General features: G+C 41.2%; 1 protein-coding gene across 5 annotated transcripts in view; it reads left to right on the top strand.

The window, feature by feature from the left end:
* Positions 1-15021, top strand: part of apba2b (amyloid beta (A4) precursor protein-binding, family A, member 2b) — an 86687-nt gene that overhangs the window by 68199 nt on the left and 3467 nt on the right. For all 5 annotated transcript variants that reach the window (XM_085759346.1, XM_085759352.1, XM_085759357.1 and 2 more), the window contains 5 exons: positions 4929-4964; positions 7458-7544; positions 9686-9871; positions 11609-11788; positions 14018-14230. In XM_085759346.1, the coding sequence (XP_085615472.1) occupies positions 4929-4964; positions 7458-7544; positions 9686-9871; positions 11609-11788; positions 14018-14230 (702 nt within the window). The remainder of the gene's footprint in view (positions 1-4928; positions 4965-7457; positions 7545-9685; positions 9872-11608; positions 11789-14017; positions 14231-15021) is intronic.

Raw genomic sequence — 15021 nt, 5'->3', positions numbered from 1 at the left:
AAGACCTGCAGCTCGAGCAGCTTTATGTGGCTAATACTGCACGTATCGATACAGTATTTCTGACATTACTGCCTCTGGAAGTGGGGTATTTATTCATTCATCTCCACAAACTCAAACTCACACAAGTGAAACCACACTTTAACTAACTAAATAGTCAGGAGAGATTTCGGTAACCCGTTAATTTACAGGCTGCTAATTACAGTATGTGATAAAGAAATAGCCAAGAAATAACAATTAATTGCGTCATAATGTCTAGAAAATGCCTAGAAATAATGGTCAATTTCATAGTAATGTTGAGAAATATCACCAAGAAGTTGAAGAAAATGATTGATTGTGTAGAAATAGCCCAGAAATAACGGTCAAATGCAAAGACTTGGTGGAGAAAGCATGTGTCATCTTTTGCCTTTATGAAATACATGACATTACTATGAAATTGACCGTTACTTCTAGGCTATTTCTTGACATTACTACGCAATGAATTGTTACTTCTTGGTTATTTCTTGACATTACCACGTAATTAGCGGCCTGTAAATTTAAAGGGTTACTGAGATTTTTAGTTCAGGTCCAGATTCCTGCTGATAAACTTTACATCAGGGCTGTTTGGGTATGCAGCAAAGCATCATGGGCATAATATACAGGCATGAGTGGCCTTCTAGGGCAACGAGAGAACTTGGCCGGAGTCTGGCCGCAGGGCATGTGTTTGGCACAGCCGGCGGGATAATGGGACGGCTGGCATGTGAACCTTATATTTGCCTTGTTGACACTTGCCTCCCTGCTGTTCCCTAATGTTGTGATGATGTTTTGTCAGTGTGGATCGGCACCAGTGCTGCTTAAAGGAGCACATATTATGCATATTTCACTGCTTTTGCTTACCATCCTGTCAAGTTTTGAACACTTACAGAGTAGCTCTGCATGATTTGCAGCTCCAAAAACTCCTTAGTTGTCTCGTACGGATGTCAAGAAAAATCCAGATTTCTACCGCTAAGCAGCCACTTTGTGAAACGCTTCGTTTTGGCTGCTTCCCTCCCTGCTTTCCTCGTGTGCTTGTTTACCTTGCGTTGTTAAATACATACCCGGTCGACGTTTACAAACATGGCCAGGTACGGGTGCGTCCATACGTGTTGGACGCTGAGTCTGACCTTTGGTTTTCATCTTCTTTGGGGCAGGAAAACAGTTGCAATTTTCCGTATAGATGGCGGTTGGGGGTGGACATCGTGGGCATGTTTTGGGCAGATCCTTTGCAGTTTGGGCATTCGTCCTAATTGGACAGTAAAACCTGATGTCAGGTTTTGCTCAAATCTCACAGAGATCTTGTTATAGCTCATGTTGTGCAACTTTGCAGAGGTTCAGTATGGACACATGCCATTATAACATTGTAAGGATGTTCTAAAATATGGATCAGCATAATATGTCTCCTTATATTGTGTTACTGCTCATGTTCATCTTCATAGAAACTTTTCTTTTTAAAAAAAAAAAAGGGAGATTCAACTTTTTAATGCTCTTTAAAAAAAGTTGGTATTCCTCCCTCGTGGACTCGGAGGCCCGGTCACCTCGTGTGATCAAAGAGCGTTGTTTCGTGACGTGATGACTTAATGCCGGAGCTGATGTTTTGGTGCACAGTTGCTGCCCAGACTCCACTCTCTTTTATCTAGCCCTCATGTGAAAACAAGCTGGGCTGTATTTCTAAATATTGAATGACCTCCTGTGTGGCGCGGTGGTCTACTTTTAGAAGCTTACGTGTTGTAATGAGACTTGTCACTGATGAGATGGATACATGCGAGTGTAGCTGTCGAGTGGGACACGTCAGGTCAGGAGGTAAAATAGTTTGAAACACGATGAGGTCAGCTTTCATGATGAAGTTCAAGGTGCAAACATCAGAGAAACAGTGAAAATGTGTGTGTAAATAAACATGTGGTTCGATCCTTTAATGAAGGGACGGACTGAGATAATTAAGTGCCTGTCCTCGTACCTCATTAGTCTCTCCACTCGGCTCTAAATGCTTCAGCACTGTGTCATTTGTCCCATGACGCTCAGGATCGAGGTTAGTAGTCCTCAGATTGTAGGTGAGGAAGCTGCGAGTGTTCATAACAACAACCTGATCAGAGAATCTGAGGGACTGTTTCAGGGGAAACCAGCCCAGCAGAGGGTCCAATCTGGCCCCCAGGATGAATTTGCCAAGTGTGAAAATTACATAGAAAACAGAAGAGGCATAATATTGTTGAAATTGCACAAATTTTTATCAAGAAATTTCAGGTTGTTCATAGTATGTTTTGTAAAAGGAGAGTTCATCAACTGAAAACATCTTAGTAATGTACTAAAACAGGGAAAAATACAAAGTTCTTTTTATTTATAGGTTATCATGCTATTATTTTACTGGTTCGGCCCACTTAAGATCAAATTGCGCTGTTTGTGGCCCCTGAACTAAAATTAGTTTGACATCCCTGGTTTACACATTGCAAAAAAGGTGATATTTCCACGCGGTCCGGCCTTTTGTTTACTTCTTTTTTTCCAGAATACTGATTGGCTACCATGGCTCTACAGTATGTTTCTCATTATACAGCTGCCTATAGGATTGGCATGTTCCAGGTAGCTCTTGACGGCATATATTGCCTTGCCTTGCCTTAGGTTTACACCTTGTATATTGTATTGATGAATTGTTTGTAATCAGGGCCTCATTGAAAAAGAGAGGTGGCTCTCAATTGGCCTCCCTGAATAATAATAAATAATAAAAGAAAGAAAGAACAGCATATTTAATGCAGGTTTGTGTAAATGAAGCGTTTTTTGAAAGCAATCTGGTGTGAACGACATTATTTTTGAAATATCCGTCTTTGTAAATGTACCAGCTATGTGTAAACGTGGCCTGAGATAAATAGGAAAGGTGACAGAAAAAGTGTCAGACCAGGATTTTGAGTCTTCTGGCTCCTTTTGGCTGCGTTCAGTCTAAAAACCCACGATGAGGATGTTTTTCTGCCCTCATGTCACATCTGTCAGATCTGTGTTCGACTCCTCACTCACTCACTTGCTCCCTCACATTCACGCAGCTGCCTTCACTGCCCAAAAACTCCTGTCAGGATGAAACCATGGCAACAGTCAGCCTTCACCTTTTTTTAAACGCTTGGAGTGAGAAGTCGTCCCATTTACCTCCTTGATTCGTCCCCCGTGGGCAAATTAACGGCTGTACAGCAAACAGCGTTTAATCTTTGACATTGAAATGGACGCAGCTGACTGCACACACACACACACACGCGCACACACACGCCCAGCCACACGTGCAGCAGCAGCAGCAGCAGCGTAGGTTGGTCGTACTCGTATTATTATTATTTGCTCCGGAGCAAACCTGCATCCAGACAAGTGGTACAAGGCTCTCAAAAAAGAAAAAAAGAACGATACCAGGTAAATTGTAGCTGAGGCTGTTTAGGTTATTTATGCAGATCTTTTTTGGCTTGATGCTCTTTCTGTTTGATGTAATATTTATGCAGCTACACCCCCCTCCACTCTCCACTCCCTCTTTCCTGCTGTCTACCCCCCTCTTGCCCCCCACCACCACCTCAGCTCAGCTCAGCTCCTCCTCAGCAGAGCAGTAGACGCTGCTGAAAGCCTCTGATGTCTGGCTTTTGCGTGCGAGCAAGCCGAGCCGATCACGGAGGAGGAAACTTTTACAAAATGAAAACCCCCCCGAAAAAGACTCTTCCCTTTGGGCTGTTGTTGTTTACTCTTCCTCTTCCTCTTCCCTCTGCCCCCACCCATCCGACTAATGGTCGTCGTCCTCGCAGTCAGGGCTCCGCACAGCGACGCAACGCAAGCCAAACATCCAGCCTCGCACTTGGTGGGAAGAAAATGTAATGAGGGTCAAGATAATTTCCTCCGGTCGATGGCGAGTGGAGAGAGTGGTGGTCGCTCGGCTTGACCCTCACACAGAACGCTCTGATTTTAAAAGATTACAAAGTGCTGAGAGTACTTCAAAAGATTACTTATCTAAGGTCGACGACTATACAGTAGTACAGCCGCCTCCGAAAACCCAACCAATGAACTAATCAGACGCATTTAACTGCCTCCATCCTGTTTCACTGACTCAACCAGTGTATTTATTTCTTTTATTTTTTCTATTTCTCTTTTTTTTTTTGCTGAGATGCAGCCCAGACAACAAACAAACCCCCGAAGCGAACAGTTTAAATCCTTGCTGAGGGCTTTATCCCCTCCCCTGCCTCTCTGTGTGCTGCTGATTGTTTTTATTTCCTGCTAATAGTGTTTAGACTGTGACATGAGCATGGAGGTGGTAGAAGCGGAGCCCAAACACACACACAAACACACACACACACACACGACCCGAGTTTATTGTCTTTGTCGACTTTGTAAGCCGTAATGCTTTTAGAAACGGGATTCCCACTTTCTGCTTTTTCTTTTGTCAAACCAACAAATGAAGTCGGACTTGAAACATAATAATAAAAACTGATAAATAGGAGTAAACAACATCCACAAAAAACACCTCTGGAGCCTCTTAATTGAGCTTTATATAGACGTCAAGGATGCAGGGACCGTGTCAATTCATGTCTGCACGCTTTTGATTTGCTGTGTTTAAAAGAGAAAAGGCAATTATTACCTTCTGTAATTGCTGTTTTGATTTGTATTTGATAACCAACATGGCTGTGCAAACGCTGTCTCTCCACAAACACACACACGCACACACCACTTGTCTCTATCTTCCTCTGTCGCTCTCGCTCTCTCTCTCTCTCTGTCTCTGTTTCTGGGAGCAGCGATAGCACACCTGCCGTTTGGTTTGAGGCTTTTTTTACTGTCTTACCTTCTTTTATTTACCTTCTTTATTTCCTCCTCCTCTTCCTCCTGTTTTTTGTGCTCCCGTATCCGCTGACCTTGTCCCGTCCCAACGCCTGCCTGCCTGCCTGCCTGCCTGCCTGCCTGCCTGCCAGAGGGTACAGAAGGCTGCCAAAATCAAGAAAAAGGCGGTGTGTAATAAACAGAGCAAAAGAAAGACCCCGAAGCCACTTTCCCTCCACTCTCACCTTTCCTTTTTCATTTTGTTTGTGCCTGCCTGTGTCCGTGCATCCTCTCCTATCTGTGTCTCACACATTTCTGTGTTCATTCATTAAGTCAAACAAAATCTTTGTGTGGTGTTTCCTCGAGCAAACGTGTCTCTGCTTCATGTGCACGGCTATAGATGCATTTTGGCAGCGGTGGTAGAACTGAGGGGATTACTGAGCCTATATGATATTCTCACTAATGGAAGTTAAAATGTCTCAATAACAGCGAAAAAAACAGAACAACTGAATTCATCCAGAGACACAAGAAAACTTTTCTTTTTAATATTGATTGAAGTCAGTCAGGAACAAGACTGAGGAAGTGATGAAACCAAATTTGATAACACACTGACATGATTTTATTTTATAAACCAAACTGTTCCCAGTCTTTTGAATGGATTGTTTTTAGTTTTTTTTTTAGTTTTATAGTAATAACATTTCCTGCAGAGTCCTAACTGGGACTAGAGGAGCTGTGTGTTGGTGTGCATGGAGCCACAAAACAAAAGTACCGTGCACTTGTCGGTGCGCTTGTAATGTTGTAGTTTAGCCTAAGGCAAGTGCTGTTTTAATAGGAAGATAAAACACAATATATTCTAACATGAGCAAACATTTAAGGGGAAAGTGGATATTGGATAGTATGGGTGGGCGTTTTTTAAAAGTGTCCTCATGCACAGCAGCACATTAGCTCTGCTTGTCCTGGTCTGCTCTCCTAACAGCGAGGAGCACACTGATCTGAATCTACTGCTGGTAATGGACCAATTATTCATAAGTTACCTCACACAGCCCCACGTCAGAAAACACAAACTGTCCCTTTAATACAGTGTCATTAATACTGTGTATAAACCTGTGGCAAAGAATTATATGTAGCTACACAACAACACGGTGGAGCTGTTTCATGAAACTATAACTGTAACGATGATGAAGAGTGTCATGACGCAGTGTAAAGACAAAACTTACCCAAACTCTTATATATTAGCTGTGTCTGATGTATAATTGATGAATGCTTTTTTAATTATTCCCTGAGTTCAGAACTATTTTCAAGTGATAAGAAATATAATTGTGATTAATAACTTTTTTTTTTAATCAGAGGCTTTGGAGGATTTAGTTTAGTTTTTTAATTGACATTTTTGCACCAGGATAATCAACATCAGGAAGTTGGTACCGTTTCCTCACATAATGAATATATAAAGATTTATTAATGTAAATTTAAATGCAATGACAAAAAAAGCACAATAATATGTCATTTTAGTTCAGGGCTGAAGATATATATACTGCACAACTTCAACTACTTCTTCATGCTTTGCACTGAACTGGGCGTTTCCCTCGTGTGAGTTAAATTATGTAGCTGGCAGATTGTAAATTCAGTGCATGTCTAATTTTGTGTGATGAACACAGTTTACACCGACTAAAGCAGAAAATAACTCTCACTCTAATTCTGATTCATATCTTGCTCCTTCTCACTCTGACGGTCCTGACACGCAGCTCATCTGTAAACAAGCTCTGCTCCGACTGACTGCGTCTTATTTTATTAATAAATATGGAGCACCTGGAAGAAAAATCATTTTACCTTTCAAGACTGTTTAAAGAAGTGTTTTTTTTTTTGTCAGGCGCCTCAGATTAGTTTTTTTTTCCAGTTTTGTCTTTATATAACTTGACATCATGGTTTTATCTTTAATCAAACGTGTCAGTGGTAAACATCAGGTTTCAGTATCAGCTTTCAGAGATATGACTGATTCTCATTTCCTCTGTAATGATAACGTCGAGTGTGATCTCCAGTGCAGTCGTGAACGTGTCCACATGTTAAGCTCCTACCTGTCCTCAAGCCCAAAAGCTCCACTGGAAACGTGTATGTACATTACTACTGTACAGCCACAGTCTCAAATAAACGATTCACTATTTATTACATGAAATATTTATTTACATCTTTATGTGTTTTGCTAAAATAATTTCACACTGTTACTCCAATTCTGAACGCTTCAGGCAGTTTTTTATTAAAGGAATTAGAATATAATTGTATTAGTGTGCAGTGCAGCACACGGTGATCGGAGGGAGAGCTGCATCGACCTCTCTCTCCGTGGTACAACAGCCGGCTGGTTAGGGTTTAGTGTTAAGCTGCTTCTTGTTTCCGTGCCAGCTTGTCTTCCTCGTGCCAGGGGCAGTTAATGTAAACTAACCCCTACTGCCAAATGCTTTCCTTTTCTGCACCTTTTAGTCCATCTTAACAAGCATCTCCCTTTGCCGGACCCCTTAACAACACATGCATGCATTCTGGATGTCTTAAAAACTGAGACTCCCCTACACTCAGGCAGTTGTGAATCACGGTGTCTTAATAGTGAAGTTTAAAAATATAAAGATCAAAGTCAAAGAAGCTGATGTGACCGACTCCTGTTTGTTTGTATGTTTGTTTGTTTTTTCGATCAGAGCGCAGACGGAGATGCTCAAACCCTCACCGAGGTTGATCTGTTCATCTCCACCCAGAGGATCAAAGTCCTCAACGCAGACTCACAGGTGAGAACCAGCCACAACACACACACACACACACACACACACTCACTCATCATTTCTGTCTAAAGTGTGTTTTTCTTGCCAGTTTTTTTTTTCCCCTACCTACACCACCCACTGCGCTGCACAAGGCCACACATCGGGGAGCGTTGTTGTGTCATCATGAAAGCAGCTTAACTGTTGACACAAACTGCTTCTTATGAAACCCAACCAGCACTGATTCTGATTTATTTATTTGCTCTTTAATCTCGTGACGTCAGCCTCAGAGTTCCCTTTACCCGAGGACAAGAATAGACCGCGCCGAGCCAAAAAAGTGTTGCACAAACATCTGCGCGTTGAGTTCAACTCGGAGAGCACGAGCTGAACCGGCTGTTTGACTGCAGCACAATCTGCCCTCCATGTCTAAGAGTGGGTTTTTTGTTCATAGCTAAACATGAGTTCTTTATACTCATGTTTATCTATGAACAAAAAACTCACTCTTTTGACCTCTTTGACCACATTATTGACCACACTTCGGTGGTCAATAATGTGGTTAATAATGGCCACACCTCTAAATTATCATTTCAGTGATCAAGACCCCAGGGAGAGTAGCTGCTGGAAAGCCCAGCAGCTAATGGGAGTCTTTAACATAAACATAAATGATCAGTCACTTCACTAAATGCTGTAAGAGCTACAATTCGGGACTGAATAATGTTTTTTTCTTTCTGTCATTTTAGAGCCTTTTCCAGGATAGAAAATCAGATTGGATTCTGACTTTGTGAAGGTCTTTGTGAAAGAAAAAAAAACACATTTGGCTGTCGGATTTTCTCCTTTTTTGTTCACAAAGCTTCTCTCAATTCTTGCAAGAAGTTTTATCAGAGTTTTCTCGGCATTTACTTTAACTTTTTACAGCGAGAATGAGTACAAGTCCTCACAGGAGGCGGAGTCTTTGAGGGAAGCAGAAATGTTTTCTGGGAGCTTTGCTTTGCAGTAGGAGAGATCATGAGTAGAGCTTTGAGCTCAGTTAAATGTATATGTGAGAGATGATTCATTTTTCAGTATCTCGGCTCCTATGGCTCCTGTCTGAGCCGTCTGAGCAGAGTGTGTGTGTGTGTGTAAGTGTGTGTGTGTAAGTGTGTGTGTGTGTGTGTGTGTGTGGGCAGCCACCTGGCAGGAGCTAACGTGCTGCAATGCAGTGTCTATCTTCCTCCCTTTTCCATCTGGTTGCCACTGGTCCTGGCACTCTTCAGAGAGAGAGTCTCTCAGAGTAAAATGCCGTCTTTCTGCAATTAAAGGGCTCAGTGCCGTTTGCATGAGGTTCCTGACATTGATTCATAATAAGAACAACTCCAGTGGTGGGCTAGAATAACAACGCTAATTAGGCAAATGTAATAAAAACCACCAGAAACAGTTACAGTAATGAAGTGATCTTAACTAGGCTGAAATGAAATGTTGCATATTATCACAGAGCGTGAACAAATAAAAGTTCCTCACAGATTCACCTTCTCAGTCCAGATCCTCTCTGTGGTGTTTAAATAAAAAAAAGATGTCTGAGTGAACAAATGTAATCACACTGTTCAGATCAGTTTGATTCAGGTTTAGATATCGATGCACCTGTTCGTTATTTACGGATGAACGTGTTCTCAAGATCTAATTCACCGGGCGTCATTTGAGCTTGATTATGCACAAGTTTGGAAATCAGTACTTTTAATCTCACTTCCTGCTTTGACATAATCACGCAGGCAACAAACTGCTGCACACAGGTACATAAAAATCTCAGATATTATATGAACCAGTTAGTATGAAAGCAAACAGCAAAACATTCACATTTGTTTATACCAAACAGCATATGCAAACAGCTCAGAGTGGAAATATACATTATATATCATTTTCTAGGCGCAAATGTACGATTGTGATGCAGTAATATCTCCAATATGGAGCCACCAGTTATTCAGTTTTACTGTCTGTATCAAATGTAGTTTAGAGTTTTATGAGTTATTCAATTTTCACTCACTCTCAGCAGAGCCATTTTATTTCTAAATGGCTGTTTAGCTTTTAAATTCACAAACTGAAACTGTATTTAACTGTTCAGTTTCATAAGAACATGGTTTTGCCTCGGAGGCATGGCAGTACTGTATGTGACTCTTGATTCCTGACTGTGCCGACAGGAAACCATGATGGACAACGCGCTCCGCACTATATCCTACATCGCTGATATCGGCAACATCGTGGTCCTGATGGCGAGACGCCGGATGCCGCGCACGGCCTCGCAGGACTGCATCGAAACGACACCCGGGGCCCCAGAGGCAAAGAAGCAGTACAAGATGATCTGCCACGTCTTTGAGTCGGAGGATGTGAGTGTATTTTTTTTTTTTAACGTGTCGTCAAACTTCACAAACCAGAGAGAAATGATTCATTTTAAATCTCCTCGGCTGAGAGCGGGTGAAGGTTTCCACAGACGACGGACAGGTCACGTCGTCTGTGGATGATAGTGAAGAGATGACACCTGTTGTTATTATTGCTTTTTTCGTATCATGTGATCCTCAGATATTATTTCAGCTTCCCTGTTATCACCTGTATCAGTGTTTGGCTCCGGGGCGTCTTTTTATTTGTTCATGTTGGAGTTGTTGTATTTATTTATTTTTTTTGGTTCACATTATTACAAATGTTTCTAATATTCAGAACATCAACCAAAAAAATATTGTTGTTGTGCGACTTTAAATAACCAATTAGATCAACCCACAGACGTGAAATGATGCAAGTTGGCTGGGCTTGTTCTTGTTTTTTTTCCTATTTATTCTTTATTAATTAATTAATTTTTTTTTTTAACCACAGTGCTGCTGCTTGTCTTGTCTTGTTGAAGCAGATTCAGCAAGACTTGGCAACGCGAACAACGTTGCACTGAGGAGCCAGCAGCTCAGTGCCTGTGCCAGTCAGTATAAAGGCTGGACTCCAATCTGTCCGCTCCTCGTCTAACTCCGCTGCCAGGTTTTAAAGGCCGGCCAGAGTTATAATAGAACCATTCAGCCGCTCATCCATCAACTTATAAACTGTTTCTGTTATTGTAGCCCACTGGCTTGTTTGCCCATCTTTGACTCTTTCTTTTTTCTCTTTTCTCCATTGTTCTGCAAAACTAATTTACTGTGTATTGATTCTGAGAGTTCAGGGCATTAATGTCTGCAAACTCTGCAGGAGATTCATATGCAAGAGTAGGATTCAATTATACTGGGAAGTGGGGAAAATGTGGCTTTTTTTTTTTTTAATGAGGTGACCTTTTTTTACTCCCTTGATCTACATTATCTCTCAGAGCCAGGAAAAGTCTGCAGGTCGTCTTTATATAGTATGTTCATGTTTTACTAACTTTAGTTTTTCAAAACTTTAAAACGGCTCACAGCCCCCACAGCCCCGTCAGACGAACTCAAGCACCAGTTCGTTCTCAAACACCACCCACCATGTTTAAAATGTGTTGGGATTATTTCAAACTGGATGTTGTTGTTTTTTTTTTATCCTGGTAATTATGCAAAAGTGGATATTAGTGCAATATATTTGTCAGACAAGACACAGTTAATGATTATATTAAGTATAGTGTAGCTTATTATTTCAATAGATACATTAAATATGAAACTTATCCAGAGTTTTAATCATATGTATGTGTTTATTTTACACACTAAACACATTTATATGAATATATTGTCTATTGTGTAGTGTTGTTTTGCCTAATGTGAGTGCTTCAGTACTGTAGTTTCCCTCTAACCTACAGTAGAGGAGACGCTCAATACGTTTCGTGTTGTTCCCTCAGTGTGGTAAGGACAGATAATTAACTTCTGTGTAGATTTATTTTTCCGCGTGTTTCCGTCGTTAATCCGTCTCATTGAAACCAGGGCAGGAAAGTCTTCCTTGTCTTCTCTTCTCCACTGTTTATATATTTTTTTCTGCTGCATATTCTTGGTGCACTCTATTGCTGGATTTTTTTTTTTTTTTCTTCCCCGCACTGTGTTGTTATTTATATGCAGCTGAGTGAACACAAGCTTCTGTGGATCTAACAATACATAACAACAAACACACATTTATATTATGTCACGACTCGGCAGGCCCAGCTGATCGCCCAGTCCATCGGCCAGGCCTTCAGCGTGGCGTACCAGGAGTTTCTGAGAGCCAACGGCATCAACCCCGAGGACCTGAGCCAGAAGGAGTACAGCGACATCATCAACACCCAGGAGATGTACAACGACGACCTCATTCACTTCTCCAACTCTGAAAACTGCAAAGAGGTTGGTCCGCGAGAAAGTGCAGCATATGTGCAAAGATGGTTGTTGTTGGTTTTTTTTGAGGCTTGACATGTGTGGCACAAATCAAACCCGCGCTGCTGCAGGCCCATTAGACAAACACACAAGTATGCAGTAACTAATTGGACAGATCAAGAGGCAGATGGCACAGGAAAAATCTACTAAGAGCACGTCAGCTCCAACATTTCCTCTGCTGTAGGATTTCTCCTGTACCTAACCCAACGCTGTGCCCTGAAAGCATTACTGCGTGTTTTTAAGAGAATTAGAAACCGTGAAACAGTTTCTGCTGTATGAGCAGAGAGGCTGCACAGGCGCCGCCACACAGCTGTTATATTAGAGGCACATGAGTAATTTGTAGTGATGGGGGAAGAAACCGGGCTTTCTTACAGCACTAAAGCTTCCTAACTGACTGTGTTGAGAATAAATTCACATCTCGGGGCTCCTGGTGTGTGCAAATTGCAGGAAAATGTACTTTACATTCACACAGTAGTGAGCTGGGCTTAATGTGTAAAGGCATGTGAGTGAATGAATGAAAACACTGATGTAATGGATTTTTATAAATAAATCACTGCACTTTTTTTGTTTTTACGCCTGACATTAACACATATTCAACGTTAACACTGTCACTTGTTCTCTGAAACGACACCAGGCCGAGATTTGAGGTGCAAATTTGATGTAGTTGAGTGTTTCCATTTTCTGCCACAGAATAATTGTACTTTTTACTGCACTCTAATTATCTGAGGTTTTGATTGTGGTACGGGGGGAAAACAAAAACATTTAAAGATCAATGAACCAAAAATGAAATCTATAATGAAAATAATCATTAGTTGCTCTCTTACACAAAGTAGAAATTACAGTTACAACTTGACAGTGAAAGGAATCAGTTTATAAAACAACCTCAACAAAGAAATCAAAGAATCTAAAACATCATTATGAAAACTATTAAAGCCAGTTTGTTGAGAGATTAAGTTTTGTTTTGTTCTGTTTTATTTTGAAAGGTCAAGCTTTTTGATACAAAATAAAATGGAAATGGGCTCTGAGTGGCTGTGTTGGCCTGCAGCTTTTTAATTTTCTAATTTAATTTTAATGAATTATTTGCTTTGTTAATTAAAGTCCCTGTAAAGTGAAATTGGACTTTTGTTTCAAAATATATTAAAAGTGTTCGAAATATATTGATAAAAACATGCAAAAAGACTAATTTCTGTACAGTGCTTAATTTTAGTTTCATTCTGCTTCGGTGCCTGTAGCAGACGCACCCCCAGCGTCCAGAGCTGAGAGAACTGCCTCATTTTGTCATGATTTTAAAACCTAATTTTACCTACTAAACAACTACTAGCATTCGAATTTGGCAGGATGGTTAATAAGACATCTGTCTGGGATGTGATTAACTCAAAAGACAAATCTAGTTGTTACTTTACAGGGACTTTAACGGTTTGTGAAAGAAGGGGCTGCTCCGTTTCATTCAAGATTAACATTTTTTTTGCAGGCATTTTAATTATTTTGTTGTTCAAAAAGCAAACTTAACTCGTATAAATAAAAATCAAAAGAGCTCACACAAATGGTTATGCCTGTTTTTGGCTAAATGAATGAAGGTGATCAAGTCTCATCTATAAAGACAAAATAATACAGTAGAAAACAGTTGTTATATTATAAATATGTCTTCATGTGAGATGTGAACAGCTACCGACCAAGACAATGCATTAATAAACGATTAAGATGTCCTTATATCACCTTAAAACTACAATACAGTGTGAAATAAACCATTTATGGAATGATGCATGGTGCTAATAAATGCAGACTGTGGGGACTTAAAGGTGTTACTGTGTTTCCCGGCTCATTCTTCAAGCTGCAGCTGCTGCTCTGATCCACGGAGAGAAACTAGAACAAGTCAAATTAGGTATCAAAAAGGAAACATATTGTTCGAAGTACAAAAAAAACAAAAAAAAACGGGTTCTCTGCACATTTTCCAGCAAATTTGTAGCTGAATCAGGGTTTTTTTTCCAGCTCAGCAGATACCTCAGGGAGAGACTGAAGCTCACAGCTCACTAATGTTTGTGACTCTGTTGTGGTTTTATCAGAAGTAAAAAAAGAAAAGAAAAAAGAAACCAAAACTGAGAGCGGTGTCGAAGCGTCTGTGGTGTCGCTGAAGGATGGATGTTCTCTCTACATAATCATAAAACATGACGACGTGTGTGCTCCTCCTCCCGCTCACAGCTGCAGCTGGAGAAGAGTAAAGGGGAGATCCTGGGCGTGGTGATCGTGGAGTCGGGCTGGGGCTCCATCCTGCCGACCGTCATCCTGGCCAACATGATGAACGGCGGCCCGGCGGCGCGGTCCGGCAAGCTCAGCATCGGAGACCAGATCATGTCCATCAACAACACGAGCCTGGTGGGGCTGCCGCTCGCCACCTGTCAGGGAATCATTAAGGTAAAAGGAGGAACGCTGACGACGATCTGGACTAATACTTTTTTAACATTTAACATAGTTCAACATTTTGGCAAATTCACCTATTGACATAATCCCTACAGTCATAGAAGTAGGTTCATTACCTTTAAGCCTTTAAGTGCATGTTGTTTTGAGATCTGCGGGGCAGAGACGTGAGCTCCTCAGTGAACACAATGGGGGTGAATGGTACAGGTCCCCTCTGTCCCTCATCAAACTCATCAAATACACAATCCAACAACTCCAAAACGCTCTGGTGGACAAGTTGTGACCTGCACATTCAAGCATGTGATACATGCTTTCACGTCGGAGTCTCCAAACTGTAAGAACATCGCAAAAAGTCGCCTTTTGACAAAAAAAAAAGAAAGGGACCTGTTGTGCTGTGTAAAAAAAACTGTGTCACGACTTCCTGTATTTGGCCCTTCAAATCAAAAACCCTATAGCCTTTCATACGTATACAATTCAGTCATATTGATTTTGACTCAATTTTGACAAGACACGGCTCCAAATGGGTTTTTTTTCTTCCTGTGACGAATCGACCAATTAAATTTTGGTCGGCTAATGATTTTTTGGTTGACCAGTGCTTGGTCGACTATTTAGGGGCAGCCCTAATTATCTCATAGCGTGGTGAATGTGCAGGTCACAACTTGTCCAGTTGTTGGATTGTGTATTTGATGAGTTTGATGAGGGAAACCAAGAAATCCCATTAGCCTCCGTAGTGTAGCTCTGAGCAGCTCACGTCTCTGCCCCATGGATCTCAAAACAACATTCACCGA

Source organism: Trachurus japonicus, chromosome 3, assembly GCF_045865225.1.
Source record: "Trachurus japonicus isolate A0001 chromosome 3, Traja_1.0".
Lineage (NCBI taxonomy): Eukaryota > Metazoa > Chordata > Actinopteri > Carangiformes > Carangidae > Trachurus > Trachurus japonicus.
Note: the sequence above shows the minus strand (reverse complement) of the source record. Positions and strands in the feature narration are given on the sequence as shown.